The sequence below is a fragment of the Phodopus roborovskii genome, unplaced genomic scaffold (genome assembly GCF_943737965.1).
Source record: "Phodopus roborovskii unplaced genomic scaffold, PHOROB, whole genome shotgun sequence".
NCBI lineage: Eukaryota > Metazoa > Chordata > Mammalia > Rodentia > Cricetidae > Phodopus > Phodopus roborovskii.
In genome coordinates, this window is record NW_026126639.1 from 4,603,217 (window position 1) to 4,620,576 (window position 17,360).

Here is a 17,360-nt window from a genome sequence, read left to right on the forward strand (position 1 = left end):
TGATGAGGGTGTGGGTTAGTGTTACATAAGTCATTTAAACACTTGTCAACATATTTGGAGTTTTTAAGCTGAAAATTTGGAAGGCCTCATCCAGTTGTTGCACAACCTGCCACCATTGTGTGAATTCTCCGGTATGGCAGCAGGGCACCAGGGGCTGGTGGGTTACCAGTCATCTACTGAAAAGTTTTTCGAGACTGGATCTCACTGTGTAGCTGTGAGAGCCTATTCTAGGACCCTGGCTGTCCTAGAACTCACTGTGTAGACTAAGCTGGCCTCAGACTTAGAGGGATCTGTCTGCTTCTGCCTCCTGAGTGCTGGGTTAAATGAGTGCACCACCGTGGCTGGCTTGACATTTGTAGTGATATAAATTTCCATTTAATACTCTGGCCCTGTTACTCTAAAGAAAGCAACCCGTGACCCAGAGAAGAAGGTGTGGCTCTTGTGTTTTCCTCATGTTTAAGTCGTACACAAATGGTTTATTTAAATAAATTTACATATAACTGGTGGCTCAATTTAGAGAAATCAGGTGATTTACCTATCTTTACTAACTGTTCATGGGAAAGAGTATTTGTCATTTGTACCTTCATGATGTAATTACAGAATATCTGACCCTGTACTGGTGTAATTAGCATAGAGTTCATGAACCTCCTCATTCAGTGAAAGTCAGATCCAGCCAGGTGGTGACCCACACCCAAATCCCAGCATGCGGGAGGCAGAGGCAGGGGAAACTCTGAATTCCAGACCGGCCTGCTCTACAGAGCAAGTTCCAGGACCCCAAAGCTACACAGAGGAGCCCTGCCTTGAAAAACCATGAGGAAAAGGGGAGGGGGAAGGAAGGAAAGGAAAGAGGAAGAGACAGAAAGGAAGTTGGATGGATCCTAAGCATCTCTTGCCTCTGCTCTGGTGTCAGAACATCTAAGAACTTAGGATAGCTTCTGTGTTTTAATTTTGTTGCTGTTCTCATGGTTGGGCTTTTTTGATTCTTGCTGTAGGGTAGATGTTGGCTGCTTCCACCTCCAGAGTCTGTTTCTAAAGGCTGATCCTCAGAGTGGCATTAGTAGGGTTTGTAACCTTAAGGAAGTGGGAGATGTGGCCAGGGAAGTTCTTAGGCCTTTGGTGGGGGCCGTAAGAGGCCCGGTGGTCATTTGCTACTCTCCACTCTGCACCCTTGCACTCACTCAGCCTTGCCAGCGATGCTCAAGAGCACCGGTTTACCAGATCATTGGCTGCACTCTGATAACATGAGCCTTTCTCTAATATCTCAGGTATTCTGTGATGCACTGGAACACTAACGGAGTTGTTTTCACAGTGTAGCTATCATTAGTCTTGGTTTCACTTTCCTTTGTATGTCGTTTGCGTGTGTGTGGCGTGTGCATGTGTGTATGGTTGCGCACTCCCCAGGTGGTCTGTTCTGTCACCGTCTTATTCCTTTGAGGCAGTCTGTCACTGAACTTGGAGCTAGGCTGGTGACAGTCGACCTGACCTGTCTGCCCTGTTACAGGCGCATGTGGCCATGCCCAACTGTGTGAGGTGCTAGGGATCCCCCAAGTCCTTATGTTTGCACAGCGAGTGTTCTTACCAACCAAGCATCTCCCCAGCCTCCATAGTCTTGGTATTTAAAAAAGACATCAGAAAATTGCCATATCCTTAATACATTATTTCTTAAATAATAGCCAGACCAAATGGCTGGTTCTCTCTATTTGATCCCCAAACTTGGCCTATTCAGTTCCCTCAGATGCTCGGCCATTGCTAAGTAAATTTGGAAGTAGGTTAGTACCCACAAGGTAGTGGGAGGTTATTGGTGGTGAGGTGAGGTGGGAGAGGGGAGGGCAAGGGGACCTCTTGAGGAGGGAACGTCTGTTGGCCTGAAGTTCCCTGAAGGCAGCAGAAGAAGAAGAAATGGATTGCTCTGATGGACCTGTGCTGTGGGGTTTGGAAAGACGCACAGAGGACCCGAAGCCTCTACACATGCTTCAGGGTCATTGGCAGGGGCAGACCTGACTGGGGAGTGCTGTAGGAAGAAGGTACAGGGCCCAGGCCTCCTCAGAACCCTCCCCTGACCACCTTTGCCTGGACTCCTATCCCCAGGCTGTAGAGCCTCCGGCTTCTTGAGTGACAGATGTAGATGACAGAGCAGCAAGCCCTGAGCCACTTCCCTCTGCAGCTCAGCACAGGCTAATGCACGAGAAAGCATCTTTCTCCAGTTTTTTAGGCAGGTGCTCCCAGAAACCTGTGATGCTGATGGAGAAGCTGCAGGTTAAAACCATTGGTGAGACTATGGAATCAGTATCATATATGGCCTAGGAAAATGGATATAACAGTGCACTATCCAAGATGAGCTTGGGGAAAAGGAATGGCCTTTGGAGTGCCAAAGTAAGAGATAAGGTTAAAAACTAATAGTTACTGGTTACACTCACTATAAAAGTTTAAGGAAGGGGTAGTCAGGATGGCTCAGCAGATAAAGGAGCTTGCTGTAAGCCTAGTCCATTGCTGGCTCTATCGTAGAGAAAGAGAGTCATCTCCTACATATTGTCCTCTGACCTCCACACCTATGTGCTCCCACAGGCAGACAGACAGACAGACACACATACACACACACACACACACACACACACACACACAGAGAGAATGTTTTATACTCATTGTGATTTAAATTTTATATATGAATCCTTTAAACAAATTAAGGTTGTTGACTGTTCTTAGGTACAGGATACAATAACTTAAAATGTCACTTATTTTCAATGTTCTTATTTTTCCAAAATTTTCATTTGCTAGTAACTTTCTGTATAACAGAAGTTTTTAATTTTTGAAAGATAGGATTTCATTTCCATCTACAGAAATAACTTGAATTTGTAATTCAGGAGTCATTTGAGCTTGTACTGTTTGACCATACTAATGATCCTGAACTATAGAGTCTGGTTGGGTGGGCAATGGCAGTGAAGACCTCCATGATGAGGGGAAGCTGGACTGCCTCCAAGCAGAACTATAGAGTACACATGGCCGTTTCCAGTGACCGCCATGCCAGAAAGGGCTGGGACACATTTCTGTTTTATATGCAGGCACAGTTTAAACACGATTGTGGCCTATAGCCTGCATTTCAGCAGGATGTGCTATAGGCAGTTATTTCTGTGGTTTGAATGTGAAGTGTCTCCCACTTGGTGCCTTTGACGGGAGGCCTAGCAGGCAGCTGTAAGGCCATAGGGTAGGGTTTAAGGATTATATGCCGGCTCCATTCTTATTCTAGGCAGAATTCCTGATCCACTGAGATGTGAGCAGACTGCCTCGCACCTGAGCTACCATGAAACCTGCACACCTTCCCCTCCATGATGGACCTAAACTGAGCCAGAGTAAAGCCTCGTCCTCTTAAATTGCTTGCTTCAAGTCTCCTGTCATGTTAGTGAAAATAATAGTGACAGGCTTCCTTCCTCCGTGCCAAATTGGTGATTTACACTAAATACAAGTTAGCCTGTTTCTCTATTGTGGTACATTAGAACCTGATGGGAATATACTAACATATATGTGTTTCTCTTACTGGTTGATGAATAAAACACTGTTAGCCAATAAAGCAAGAAGATAGTTGGGACTAGGAGACAAGGGGAATTCTGGGAAAGGTAGGCAGGGGGAGCCCACATTGCTATGTAGACCACAAAGGAGTGGTCTGGGGAGTCTCTGGTAAGCCAAGACCATATGAAAATACATAGATTAGTAGCTATGGATTAATAATTAAGACAGAGCTTGTCAACCAGAAGCCCTCGCCATTTGGCCAACAGTTGCATCAATCAATAAGAAACATATATGCAGAAGGACACTCCCGTCAAGAACCTTTATCTTTTGTTAAGCTCCTGTGTTTCTTGTGTCCCAGGAGTTACATTTGCTCAATAGTTGTCACAGAGATGCTGTCTCTGAGTGCACTGCACACCGCCTGTCCTCCATAAAGTCTGTGTGAACACTCATCCAGTAAGGGACACTTTTCTAGGCTCAGTGTCCTATGAGCCTCTGTCACAACAGTTTGGAAATCAATACACAACCAACAACAATCAACACATTTTACACACTACAGCTAAAAAACACTCAGTCCGCCTTCTGCTGCATTAATCCTTGGTTTCATCTGTTAGGTGTACTTTTCTCCATCAGTCACATCAGACTTAGATAGCACATCATTGCTGTGCCTCGGGGGAGGGGGCAGTTCAGCAGGAAACCCACACAGAAAGTACAAAGCAGTAGCAAGTCGGCCAGTCCAGGAGTGAGAAGCAAGAGCCCAGTGGTTCCTGGCTCAGTCTCCCTGGGAACGTGTCTGCAGTTGCTCAGCCTTCCTGCTGTGCTGCTCATGGCCTGTCCTCAGGTGGCTGTCAGAACACCAGCACCAGTTTTTAGGGTCAGTGTTCTCTACAGGTGTCTTGGATCCCCTGTGCCCTTTATGAAAGCCTGCTCTTGTAAGACACCTCCATACACTTAGACACTTGAACAATGCAGGCTTCTTCAACAATCCGTGGTTTGTAGCAAAAGAACACTTCTTCCCTGGACCATCTTCTTATCCTCTGGAGTCCATGTAGCTCAGCACAGACTCTGCCAAAAACCAAGATGCTAGAATTGCAAATGTAAACACTCAGGTGTGTTCTAGAATTGCAAATGTGAACACTCAGGTGCTGCTGCTGCTGCTGCTGCTGGAGGACTTCTGTTTGTGTCATTCCATTCCATTCCAGATTCCACCTGGTAGGCCCAAGACATTTTCTTCCTGGATACAGAGATTTAATGACTACTCACCTGTGTGCAGCTACAGTGTGAGCCCTTCTAATTTCTCCTTGGTCAAGTCTGGGCACTGTGTGTAGAGCTGGGGCTCTGGAGTTGAGAAGGCTCCGGCTCCTGGAGAGGTATGCTGGGGGCTGGCACTGGATCCACAGGTGATGCTCACAAATGATAGAGTGGAGTTAGGGGGCTGAGGTGAGTATAGTAAAGTCCCAAACCTACAGAAGCCATGCTCACCCACTAAGATACGTCTTTGTCTCCGAATGTGAAAGAACAAACGTGCAAAGGCTGGAAAGAGGGTGCTCACAGTGTGGGTCCCCTATGAGCTTGTGTCAGAAGCAGGCTCTGACAATGGCTGTGCATGTGTTTGTGTCCATTGCAATCACGGAATAATTAGAGGTTCAAACAGAAACAATTCTTATGCGGATAGGAAAAGAGGTGATGTGCCAAAGGATAAAGAGGGCTCTAGAACGCAGATGATAAAGCTTAATGGGAATCTAGAGTGTAGGTAATAAAGGTTAAATGGGATCTAGAACGCAGATGATAAAGCTTAAATAGGGCTCTAGAACAAAGTGAAAATCACAGAAAGTGAGCCATTGAGCACAGATGGTCATTGCAATTTCAGAGGATGTGAGGTCTGGGGACCCACTTTTAGACTGAACCGTGTCTAGAGGTAACTACTCTATCGTGTACTTAAAACTGAGCCATCATCCTAGAGCCTAGAGCCCAAGGACTGCTTTCCTATGGCTCATTTCTATGGAAGGAAAGGTTTCAGTGAGGTCCAAAGCTTTCTCAAGATTAAGGTTTTTAATGGAAAATAAAATGTTGTTAACCAGTCTTCAATTCAGAACCTTTAATTTAACAAATGAGTATGTAATGTCTGATATTTTTTGATATCTGAATTTTGTTCAAAGAAATAATACCAAGAGTTATATAATGGGGGCACAGAACAGGGTGTCTAGAGATGGGATGTTTAGTGAACAGGGTGTCTGGTGGACAGGTTATCTGGTGGAATGGGGTGTCTGGTGGATGGGGGTGTCTGGTAAGAAAGGCACTATGTCCTGTCAGAACTTCTGTCTCATTCTTCAGTCATCTCAGAGTGATGCGGCTGCATATGTAACAGGCATTTGCCAAGCTAGTGAGGGCTTCAGGAAGTCCCTTAACCTGCTCAAGTCCGTGGACATCTTCATTTCCGTGGCATGTGAACCCCTCCCCTGCCCTGCCATCGACATCTGTCAGGGTGCCTTGTTCACTGACATCATGGAGGACCGGGCCAGCATTCTGGGAAGTTGGCATCAGTCTCCTACCTTTTTGGGTTGACAGAAAGTGTGCCTTGGGACCCTTGAGGCTTGGTTCTCTTCACTTGTCCTCTCCAGGCACAGGTGGCCGAGTTGCCTTAGGTCCTTATGGGAATGCACACGGGACAAGAAAAGATTTTAGTGTTTTAAGTAAGATTTTTAATGTTGTCAATTCTAAATAATCAGTGCAGTTTTAAACCTTAAAACCTAAGTAGAACAATGTTTATTATCTTTCCTAAGCCTGTCGTTCTCTTAACTCAAGAAAGCCCACAGGACGGTGAGCAGGTGCGTGTGCTTAGACTACCTACCACAGAGAGAGTTAGGGTTGAAAGCACAGCATGAAGAAAGCAAGAGGGTGTGCCAGCGAGTGGGAGAGCTCAGTGCCTTTGTTTCATTAAAGTCTTCAGGTTGGCACACAGTGTGGCCACATTGTTACTAAAGACTGGGTAAACACTGAACACTGGGAAGGGCATGTTTTATATTGTTGGGCGGCTCTTCTGACTTAATCATATCAGGAAACCAGCAGGGAGAAAAAGACAGACATGCATGAGGGGACAATCTCCTTCAGCCCAGTGTCCATAGCCTTGATGTGAGCAGCTCGCAGAGGCCCGGGGAGGCCAGGGGAATGTGCACAAGAATGCACGCTGGTCATCGGGATAGCATAGCAAGTATGCTTAAAGTGGTTCAATCATTTATGATTCCTGAAATGATAGGAATTTTTAAAAAAAATCTCTGACACTATGCCGAACAAATTCAGAAGAGCGAGACAGAACACCAGCGTGACACTGAGCTAGTCTTTGGACCTGGGACACAGCTCAGGGTTGCTTTGAGAGTCGGGTGGGCATGTGGTCGAACCACTTACAAAGGAGCTCTGCTCCATGGAGTAGGCCAGGACTTTCACCACAGGGCGGTATCTGGTACCATGCTGCTATGGTTCATACTAAAGGGAAGACGTTTTCTTTATTTAAAAAGTGATGTTTTACCTTTTGTAGCTAATATAGACTCTGCCTCTCTGTGTTTCCAAAGCCAGAGCCATGACCTGAGACCCCGATGACCACTGTCAGGGCTGCTGGTGACCGGCAAGTGCACCATGGAACTTAAAGTATGGGTGGATGGAGTTCAGAGGATTGTTTGTGGGGTCACCGAAGTCACAACTTGCCAGGAGGTTGTAATAGCCTTAGCCCAGGCCATCGGTAAGTAAAATATGTCAAGTCAAAAAAAAATTAATTAATTAAAAATATATATTATATATACATATATATGTATGTATGTATATTAATATGGTACTTGTTACTTGTGGGGTGGTTCTGTGTGTGCATGAGCTAACTCTGAGCATCTTGATAAAAATACCTGAAAGTTAACTTAAGGGATGGGGGGAATATTTTGGTTCTTGGTTTCGGAGGGTTCGGCCTATAGTTTCCTGGCTTAAGAGCCTGGGCAGAACACCTAGGTAACAGGAACGCATGGGGTGCATAGGGAAGGGGGGGCTTATTCCCCCCAGCTGCAGCCCAGCACGGGGCCTCATTCCTACCCTGACTGTCCTGTCTGCCTGCAGCTTGCTCAGAAGGTGCCCTGTGTTTGACCTCACAGAGTGGCCTTCAGGGACTCTGTGTGACCTTGACGCACTTATTCTAATAAGGCCACACCTCCTAGGCTTCCTCAGATTACAGCACTCACCCCTGGTCACTAAGCATGCAGATACGTGAGCCTATGGGCCGCTCTTTCTCTCACCCCACGGTGTCCAAGTCCAAGGCTACAGGAAGAGGCAAGAGGCCGTCCCAGGGGACGTGACCCCATGGACCGGCTTCCTCCAGTTGGGCTCCATTTCCTGCCTCTTTCCACTCCTGGGAGTACAGTCGTAAGTCCATCAAAGGATGGATCTGTCTGTTTGGTCAGGTCCCTAATTGTCGCCTCTAAGACAGCAGCACAGACGCCACAGAGCTGGCTCTGCTAACCTAGGCTCTCCCTATGCGCCCGGGCCCTTTAACCCAGGCATGGCACACTCCCAGCCCTCCCTAGTGGGCCTGACGTCACTGCTCCTGGGGGCCTTTAACCCAGGCATGGCACACTCCCAGCCCTCCCTAGTGGGCCTGACGCCACTGCTCCCGGGGGCGCTTTAACCCATGCATGGCACACTCCCAGCCCTCCCTAGTGGGCCTGACGCCACTGCTCCCGGGGCGCTTCTGTTGGTCACCTGTGCCTGTGCTGTGCCACGCTGTGGGGACGCTGGCTCGCTCACTTTGAGCTGCCCCACATCACTAACCCTGTGTCTCAGGGCTACACAACCTGATGTTGACATTAAGTAGTGAGATTTTAGAATTATAGCTGTCCCTAATCCACAACAGATTCCTACTTCCCAGAACCCCTCACGAGTTAAGCCCTACTTATTGCCAATTTCCAAAACATTTAAAATAAAGAATAAATTAAATGGTATTTCTTTATTAAACAGAAATATGTACTTAATTTTTTTAACATACTGAAGATGAAGTTACCATGTTTCTAGCCCCATTTCCTGGGTCTGTCTTCCTACTCTGTTTCAACTTTCCTTCTAATTGATTTTAAGGTTTTCTTTAAAAGTATAGATTTGAAAAAGAAAACAAATTAAAAATAAAAAATAAATGTGTGTTTATATTACATACCTCCATCTGAAACTAGAGATCGAACCTAGAGAATTGAGAAAGCTAACCAAGCACCCTTCAGCTGGCTGGCCTCTGTCCCTAAGGGCTTGTTATTCCTGTTTTTGAGACAGGGTATCTATGCCTTGTATTCCTCTGTACCCTAGGCAAGTCTTGAACTTGCAAACCTCCTGCCTTGACCTCCTGAGTCCTTGAGCCTCCAGACTCTGTTTAATTAAAATTTTATTAGAGTTTATACATACTTATTAGTTGGCTTTAGATTTTTTGGGGGACACAGTGATGGCATAAACCTCTGTGACCATAAAACCCAGTAATGTGTGCATAGTTTCTATTTGCATATAAATCTGTTATTTAGCGAACAGTGTGAGAAAGCTGTATCCAGCACCGTGCTGAGTGCTCAGTTCCTCTTAGTCCCTGAGCTCCTAGTCAGAAGTTCATGTGGAAGCATGTCAGGTCAGCTCAAGGCTGAAACAGGATGCCTGTTGCCAGCACACTTGCACTGTCACAGATCTGCTAACAGATGCTTTCCTGTCAGGATGGCCTTTCTTCCACAGAGCTGCACTGAAGTGGTGTGGGTGCCAGGCTTCCCCTGCGGTGGAGCCCCTCCCATCCAAGACTTCCGCTTAGTTGTGGAAGGGGAAACTAAGCTGTTTTCTTTTAAGAACCTCCCATGCTCTGTTGAATTGAAACAAGCCAGGATTCAGTGAAGATTAAGACATAACTTAGAAATGTATCTTGAATTTTTTTACAAGTAATTTCTTTTTTATGGTTTTTCTTCCTCCCTCCCTGACTCGCTCCCTCCCCCTTTCTCATCCCAGTCCCCACCCACCTCCTCTCTGCCCCTCCCCCATCCACTCCTCCTGTTTCTGTTCAGAAAGGGGCAGGCTCCCATGGATAGCGACAAAATCTGGCTCATCAGGTTGTAGTAAGACTAACTAAGCACCTCATTTTGTATTAAAGCTGGGCAAGGTGACCCAGTATGAGGAATAGATTCCCAAAAGCCTGGAAGAGCCAGAGACAGCCCCTGCTCCCACTGTAAGGAGTCCCCACAGAAGGTTTTAAAGATAGGTCTCACTATGTAGACACAATGGCCTTGACCCTCCTGTCTTGGTCATCCAAGTCCTGGGTAACAGGCACACACTAACCTGCCTAGAAGAAAACTAAGTCTGCAAAGGTCAAGCCAGCTGAGTAGGTGCGGCAAGCTGCGTCTTTTCATACGATAACCACATATAATGCCCCATGTATTTAACAGCTTAGACTGTTAGTGCATTTTTATGGGCCGCCTCTGAGTTGCTGGGGGCAACTCATATCCACACACCCAGACGCCATGCATGGACAGTAATGGAGAGAACCCTGCTGTTTGTCAGCTACCCTCCATGTGGTTTCCTATGCCACTCTAGCTGCTCAGTGGCAGCCAGACATTGTCTCTATAGGACAGTAACTACTACTGTTTGCTTTGTTTGACGTGCGTGTGCGTGTGTGTTACAAATGTGCATGCATGTGTTACCTGCCAGTGTAAGGTTATTTCTCATTCAATCCCTGCCGTTTTGTTGGAGACAGCCTCTTACTGCCCCAAATCCCACGGGGATCATAGGTGTCTCCCCAAATGTGCTTGGTGGGTTCCGGGCTCGAGCTCAGGTGCTCACATTTACGGGACAGATTCCTACTGACTGACGTCTGTTCTTAGCCCCTAAGGTACACATTCAACAAACTCAAAACAGCACCCCCCTCAGACAAAGATGCTTATGAATGTGTTCATATCAATAACATTACTGTCATTTTTCTTCTTTGCATTATATTTATTGGGGGGGGGCAGCAAATAGACCAAAGCTCACGTGTGGGTATCAGGAAAATTTTCAGCAATCAGTTCCTTGTCTCCACCATGTGTCGCGCCCCCCCCCCCCAGGTCACAGGCTTGGTGACCAGCATCTTTACCAACTTAGCCCTCTTTTTGGCCCTTACATGGCCTTTTGAAAGTTTATTTCAATTCTGTAATTAGCAGATAAAGCTTTTTTTTATTTAAATAATTTTACTGTATTTTGTCTCTAATAATAAAATCTGAATTTTGCTTTTTTTGTTGTTGTTGATTTTTAGAAGAACCTTTGAAACTATTATTATCAAGATTAAATCAAACTTCTATCGTACCCCCCCCCCTTAAACAGAAGTTATTTGTTTGGAAGAGCCATTTTCCCTGGGTAGCTACAGCTGTGTGAGTTATAGGCCAGCTGAGCACTCAGGGGGCCCGGAGTCCTGGGCCTGCAGTGAGCACCGAGTCTGGGTGTATCTTGTTGAGGCTCACTCAGTGAAAATCTCTGCACCTTCAGAAGCTCTGTTTAACTCCGGCAGGCTCCCCTCTTAGCTGGGGGGAAGATATTTGCTGTTTCCACAGCAGCTCTGAACACTTGGATGTTTGACCAGAGTCAGGGTAAGTAGGGAGTGGGTGTCTAACAGCTGGGGGGTGCTCACAGTTGAGATCTGAGCAGAGGCTGTCTCACAGCTTTCAGAGCTCCTGTGTTTTCTGAAGCTGCCAGAGAAACCTGAACTCTGAGCTTTGGCATTTAGACGCTGCCCGAGAACAGTTGACGGCCATTATCGTTTGCTGCATTATTTATCGGTACGTGTCCTGTGTGACAGTGTATGCTACTCTTTTCTGTCTAGGTCGCACTGGAAGGTACACCCTTATAGAAAAATGGAGAGATACTGAAAGGCACTTGGCCCCTCATGAAAACCCCATCATATCCTTAAACAAGTGGGGGCAGTATGCTAGCGATGTACAGCTCATCTTGCGTAGGACTGGGCCGTCTCTCAGTGAGAGACCCACCTCAGACAGTGTGGCCCGGATTCCGGAAAGAACTTTGTACCGACAGAGCCTGCCCCCATTGGCCAAACTGCGGCCTCAGGCGGACAAGTCAATCAAAAGGAGGGAACCAAGAAGAAAATCCCTGACCTTCACGGGAGGTGCCAAGGGGCTGATGGACATTTTTGGGAAAGGTAAAGAAACTGAGTTTAGGCAGAAAGTGTTGAGTAATTGCAGGTCCACGGCAGAGGAGCTGAGGAGGCTGATCCGGCTCCAGACAGATGAGCTGCTGTCCATCGAGCAGCAGCTGCAGTCCAGCGAGGTAGAAATACGATTCTTGGAGCAAAAGTACAGTTCCAGCCTGGAAGAGGAAATTGTCCGCCTAGAGCAAAAGATCAAAAGGAATGATGTGGAGATCGAGGAGGAGGAATTTTGGGAAAATGAACTACAGATCGAACAAGAAAATGAGAGGCAGTTGCAAGACCAGCTTGATGAGATACGGCAGAAAGTCACAGCCTGTGACAGCAAGCTGAAGGACTGCCTGGCTCAGATCCACACTGTGGAAAGCGCTCTGGAAGCAGAGAAGCTTCACCGGGAGGTTGAGGAGGCGCAGGTCAACGAGGAAGAGGCGAAAGGGAAGATTGACAAGGTCAAGGGGGAAATGGACCTCCAGGGCCAGCAGAGCCTGAGGCTGGAGAATGGCATCAGAGCCGTAGAGAGGTCCCTGGGGCAGGCCACCAAGCGGTTACAGGTAAGGAAGGGCATCTGTCTTAGATGGAGAGTATATGAGTATGTGGCAGCATCCAGAAGGGAGGCCTCCTGTTTAAGGGGATGGACAGTCCCTCTGGCCACAGTGTCCATGTAAACCAAGCTTGTGAAATGAGTCCTGAAAGTGGTCCCGCCTCCCACGCCGCCCCAGCCCCTCCCACGCCGCCCCAGCCCCTCCCACCCCTATAGCAGCCCCACCCACAGCCCAGTTACAGCATGGCTGGGTTTTTCTAACCAGGACAAGGAACAGGAGCTGGAGCAGCTGACCAAAGAGCTGCGACAAGTCAACCTCCAGCAGTTCATCCAGCAGACGGGGACAAAAGTCACTGTGCTGCCAGCTGAGCCCACTGACATAGAGGCCTCCCGGGCAGACATAGAGACAGGTAAGGTGGTCCCTTATTTCCCCTGGTAAGTCACCAAAAATGGCAGCCTTCTTGTTTCTGAGCAAATCTGTAGCACTTGGGGAAACTCTTTTCTTGGATGGTCACGGTTTTTTGTTTTGTTTTGTTTTAAACTGCTTCTTTACGGACCTGTTTACCCAAGTATAAATATGAATGTGGGCCATATCAATTTTCATCCTAGCTTCTCCAGACTCCCCTTCGCTCCTGAGTCTTTGCTGTTCATCTGTCCTGTTACTAAGACTTCCCATCTGTGTGCTGTTCCCTCAGCAACTGGGGGGGGGGGGGGCAGCAGGACAAAGCCCTCTGGTTCTGGGAACTGGTTCATGGCCATGGCTCCTGCCTTCTTCCCTGTCATGTTGGCAGGGTGCCTGCCTTCTTCTTCCCTGTTCTTTGGGGTGGGAATTTAACGAGTTTTCTGGGTAGCCAATTCACATGACTGTCCATTTCCTGTTTAGAGACGCCATTCCAGTCTGGGTCCCTGAAGCGACCTGTATCATCACGGCAGCTCCCCAGTAATCTTCGTATTCTGCAGAACCCCATCTCCTCTGGATTTAACCCTGAAGGCATCTATGTTTAACACTGTCTTCAGGAGAAGGAGTCCGCCAAGGTACCAAGGACAGTAAAATCCTTCAGTTTGTGCCAATTGAACAGGGTCTGTTCCCAAGCCACTGTATCCTCTCCTGATCACAAACCACGTGGGGCCCTGTGCACTGACGCTGAACACGGAGCCTGTTCACACTTCGCAGTATTGACATGTTGTCCAGCAGCTGAAATGCAAAGCCTTCATTTTTATTTGTAGCATTCAGAGAGAGAGCATTATTAAAGTATTAATCTATGTTTATACATGAATAAACCCTGCATTAAGAGTAAAGTTATGTAACCGATTAATTTATTCCATGTAACTGATTGATGAATGAATGTTGCTGTTAATATTTTATTAGTCCCATCCTGTGACTTAACTGTGTTAAATATTGTGGGTTCTGACTGTGCATGTTGGCAGACTCCGTCCGGCTTTGCTTTTATACAGCTATGCAGCCTCATGGGGGCTTCCCCTCCAGACCAACTCCAAGGGAGCTTGCCGCACTTAACCCTGGCGCCTCTTCTCGCCCCTCCTGGCAAGATAATTCAGCTTTCTTTCTGGTCTGGAATGTAATCATTTCTTTACAGTATTTCCCAACACAAATTGCCACATAACATCACAGAAATATCTTTAATGGGGTAAATGGTTCATGTGAAATGCTTGTGGTCATGGACCTGCCATCGGTGCAGCTGGTGGCTGTCCTGGATTTCCTGACACACTCACAGGTCTTCCCGCCTCCCCACCGCCTCCGCTGAACCCTCGTGGTGATGTAATGTGAGGAGAGGCCCCGATTGCTGTACTTTGGGATGGTGTGGCACATGTGTAGTCCATGAAGCAGAGCAGGAGTGGGTGCTGCTTGCCGTGACTTAAGACACGGGCTCCGTGTTTTCTTTCCTCACGGAGGCAAACTTAGGTAACACTGCAGTCGGGGAGTTTTCTACCAAGGAAATAAAATTAAGTTCAGAGTATGTTTTTATTTTTAAATTTGACTTTAGGATATTAGTCTCCATTTATATTAATATCATTTTGTGTATTAAGCCAAAAAAGAAGAATCAATACTTTTCTCATGAGCAGTGACTTAGTCATGTGTAGACGCACTGTCAGATGCCTTGTAGCCCCTCACATCCCCTGTGAGTACATTTGGCACAGTGTAACTAAGACTTTAATCTGAAACTTAAAATCGTTTTCATTGGTAAAGAGAAAACATTCTCTATTTACTTACATGCAACAGCATAAAGTGCGTGGTAACACCGACGGCACCTCTGGGTGGTTGACCACATCCAGCTTACTCTGGGTTGGTGGGCGTTTAACGGAGCTGAGACTGCTGCTGGATTTAGGTTTCCAATGGAAGATTTAAGAATGGCTGTGAAGTAACAGGTGCTTCTGGAGATCTGAAGGCCAGGAATGAATGTTGCCTCTTACGTGAATAAATAGCAGACCTCAACTGAACTGCTGGCCACAGTTCCTCCCACTTGCCAAGCTGACCTTGCCATTTCTGCGATGCATTTGACCCGAGAAGGAACCACGCCCGTACACACTTGCTCCAGATTTGTAACAGTTGTTTCATATCTATATATCTATATAGCTATAATATATAGCATATATATATTATCAATTATCAATTCAAAGTCAAAGCAGTTTGTAGCTTTTTGTGCCAGTGCTGACTCCCTGTGTCCAGCACACGCCTTACTGTGAGACTCTCCAACACTCTCCTGCTGTTCAGCTAGGTAACACAAAGGAAAACATTATACAAAGGGACTGTCCTCGATTTAAACCACAATGTTCACTCTACTGTGAGAAAAAGACAACGCTGGGCGTTCATGACCATAATCCCAGCACTCAAGAGGCTGAGGCTGCATAGTTACCAAAGGCCCAACCTCTCCTAAGCTACATGGGAAATTTCTAGAGTAGCTTGGAGTCTGATGCGAGATCCTGTCTCGAAAGAAAGGCGCCTGCCCAGAGTCCTTGTCACACCTGGCAGAGATCACATCGCACAGCTCACAAGATTCGTAGGAACTGCCAGGCTTGACTAGCAACTCTAGAGCAGGCGACACATCCCATCAGCTCCCAGCAATCCTGGCTCTGACAGTTCCACACTTAAATCTCTAACAACCTCAGAACGCTGAAGCTGCCAGCCACCCTCCTACTAACAGGCACGCTCCAGCACTGCCTCCCAGACGGGCGGGGTGTGGCCATGTGAGCTCACACTCAGGCTGTGCGGCTGTGCTTTGAGACCCAGGTACAGGACTTCCGCAAGCACACCACCGTCAGATGTTTTCTAAATCTTTTTGTAGCTAGGGAAAACAATTAATTTCTGTAGGAACATCTGAAAATACTTTAGTCTACTGTGACTGCTTTTACAGATGTCTCTCACCACACCTCAGCAGAGAGGTACCGGCAGTGGGATTCAATAAAATACCAAATGGGGAATAAGTATCCAGGTTCTAAATAAGTAAATTAGGTCACAAATTTTTGTGTCTTTTTAACTAGTACTGGAGGTTATATTTCTACAGGTATTAAATATATTACAAGTTTTATTCTTACCAATGAGTAATTTGGATATCATTGGTCTGTTTGACCTCTAGGGCACCGTCATCCTCAGATACTCACCCACAGGGGGTCACCTCAGTTTTGTGTGTATGTATGTTTGTGTGTTCGGTTTTCTCATCTCCTTTATATTTTGGCTGTTAACGTCCCTTTTCGTCTCACTGAACAGGGACATTTTATATGTGAGGCTTCAGTTGGTGTTGAAGTGGCCCTCTGAATGCCCGGTTAGTTATCGATGGGCAGCTCAGTAGCTCCTCCAGTGGAAAAAAGTTACAAACAAGAACGGACTGCACCCTGGCACATACAGTAAGACACAGCTCACATGTGACATGTGGAGTGTGGTAGCACACACCAGCAGATCAGCACTGCTCCTGCAGCCAACATAAAGTGCAGTCCTGTGGTAACACGGCCTTTGTAAGAGCAAACGGGTCCTTGGAGACAAGAACTCTTGTATCGGGGAATATCTTTCCAAGTTAGGACTTCAACAGATTGAGGACATAGTATGGAAAAGACAGGAACAAACACCTGATTATTCAGGCATGCACAGACACAGGCGGTTAGCGTTGGACATTGCCTTGGAAAGATTAGGCATGTGTATATTAAATGACACCCTGTGTCCCTTTGTAATACAAGCCTGTCTTGATTAGTCCATACTGTGGTGAAGCTAGCTCAGAGTATTCCTTTTCTATCATGTCAGTGTTTTTAAGTTGCATGTTTGTACTGTCCTGTCTGCTGTGGTATTTTTAAGTTCCAGGAGAAGGCTGTCAAATGTGTCAAGGATTCATGGCCATCAGTATTTATTTAGTATTGCTGCTTCACGTTTCCCCGGCGCACCTCGGACGCCAGGTCAGTGGCTGCGTCAAAGCTGTGGGAGCTCCTTCACGTGCATTTTTTTTTTAATATATGTTATCTATCTATATATATATTTTAGAAACCAAATGGCTGCAGATGGCTATTTAGCATACTATTAAACCAGCAGAACTCTAAAGGCAATAAATATATGCATATGTGTGGGGGGAGGGGAAAGAGTGAAGATACAGGTTTACAGCCAGAAATGGTGATAGCCCTTCAGTGTATTTCTCAGGGTCTTGTCACTGACCTAGAAGGATTTGAGTTGCTGCAGCTTTAGACAGGAAGTGTCCATGTTCACTGAGTGTGGGCCATAAATTTGCCTTTAGTACTGCTTCGCTGATGTGTAAATAAGAAATCTGTAATATGTATTATATGTAATTACTTTCTTTTGACTTCATTTCAAAATGTATATTTTCTGACTATTACCACGAGCTATAAAGCAAAAGATCAATATCTGATATTCTCCCAAATAATAAATTTTCAAGATTTATTGGGGCAGTACAATTGTTGTTTTCTTTCTTACACACTTAATACGTTAAGATATAATTTTGTTTCCTTTGAAAGATGGCAAAGAAAGTACATCCGTGTATCAATGATTTAAAAACGCCATTGGTTTCTCTAAATGCAGTCGTTCAACCTGAAGAATTCTGTGTTGCTCAGAAGGCACCAGCTAGGCTGGGGAGATGATTCGTAGGTAAAGTACAACATGAGACCAGAGTTAAGAGCCTCAGCACC

The 17,360-nt window shown here is 46.3% G+C and overlaps 1 protein-coding gene across 1 annotated transcript; it reads left to right on the forward strand.

Annotated features, from left to right (window-relative positions):
* Positions 1-7,088: 7,088 nt before the first annotated feature.
* Rassf8 (Ras association domain family member 8) lies at positions 7,089-17,129 on the forward strand. The gene is made up of 4 exons (XM_051173335.1): positions 7,089-7,237; positions 11,339-12,228; positions 12,484-12,628; positions 13,102-17,129. The coding sequence occupies exons 1-4, from the start codon at positions 7,135-7,137 to the stop codon at positions 13,221-13,223; spliced, it is 1,260 nt and encodes a 419-aa protein (XP_051029292.1). The 5' UTR covers positions 7,089-7,134; the 3' UTR covers positions 13,224-17,129.
* The last annotated feature ends 231 nt before the right edge of the window (positions 17,130-17,360 follow it).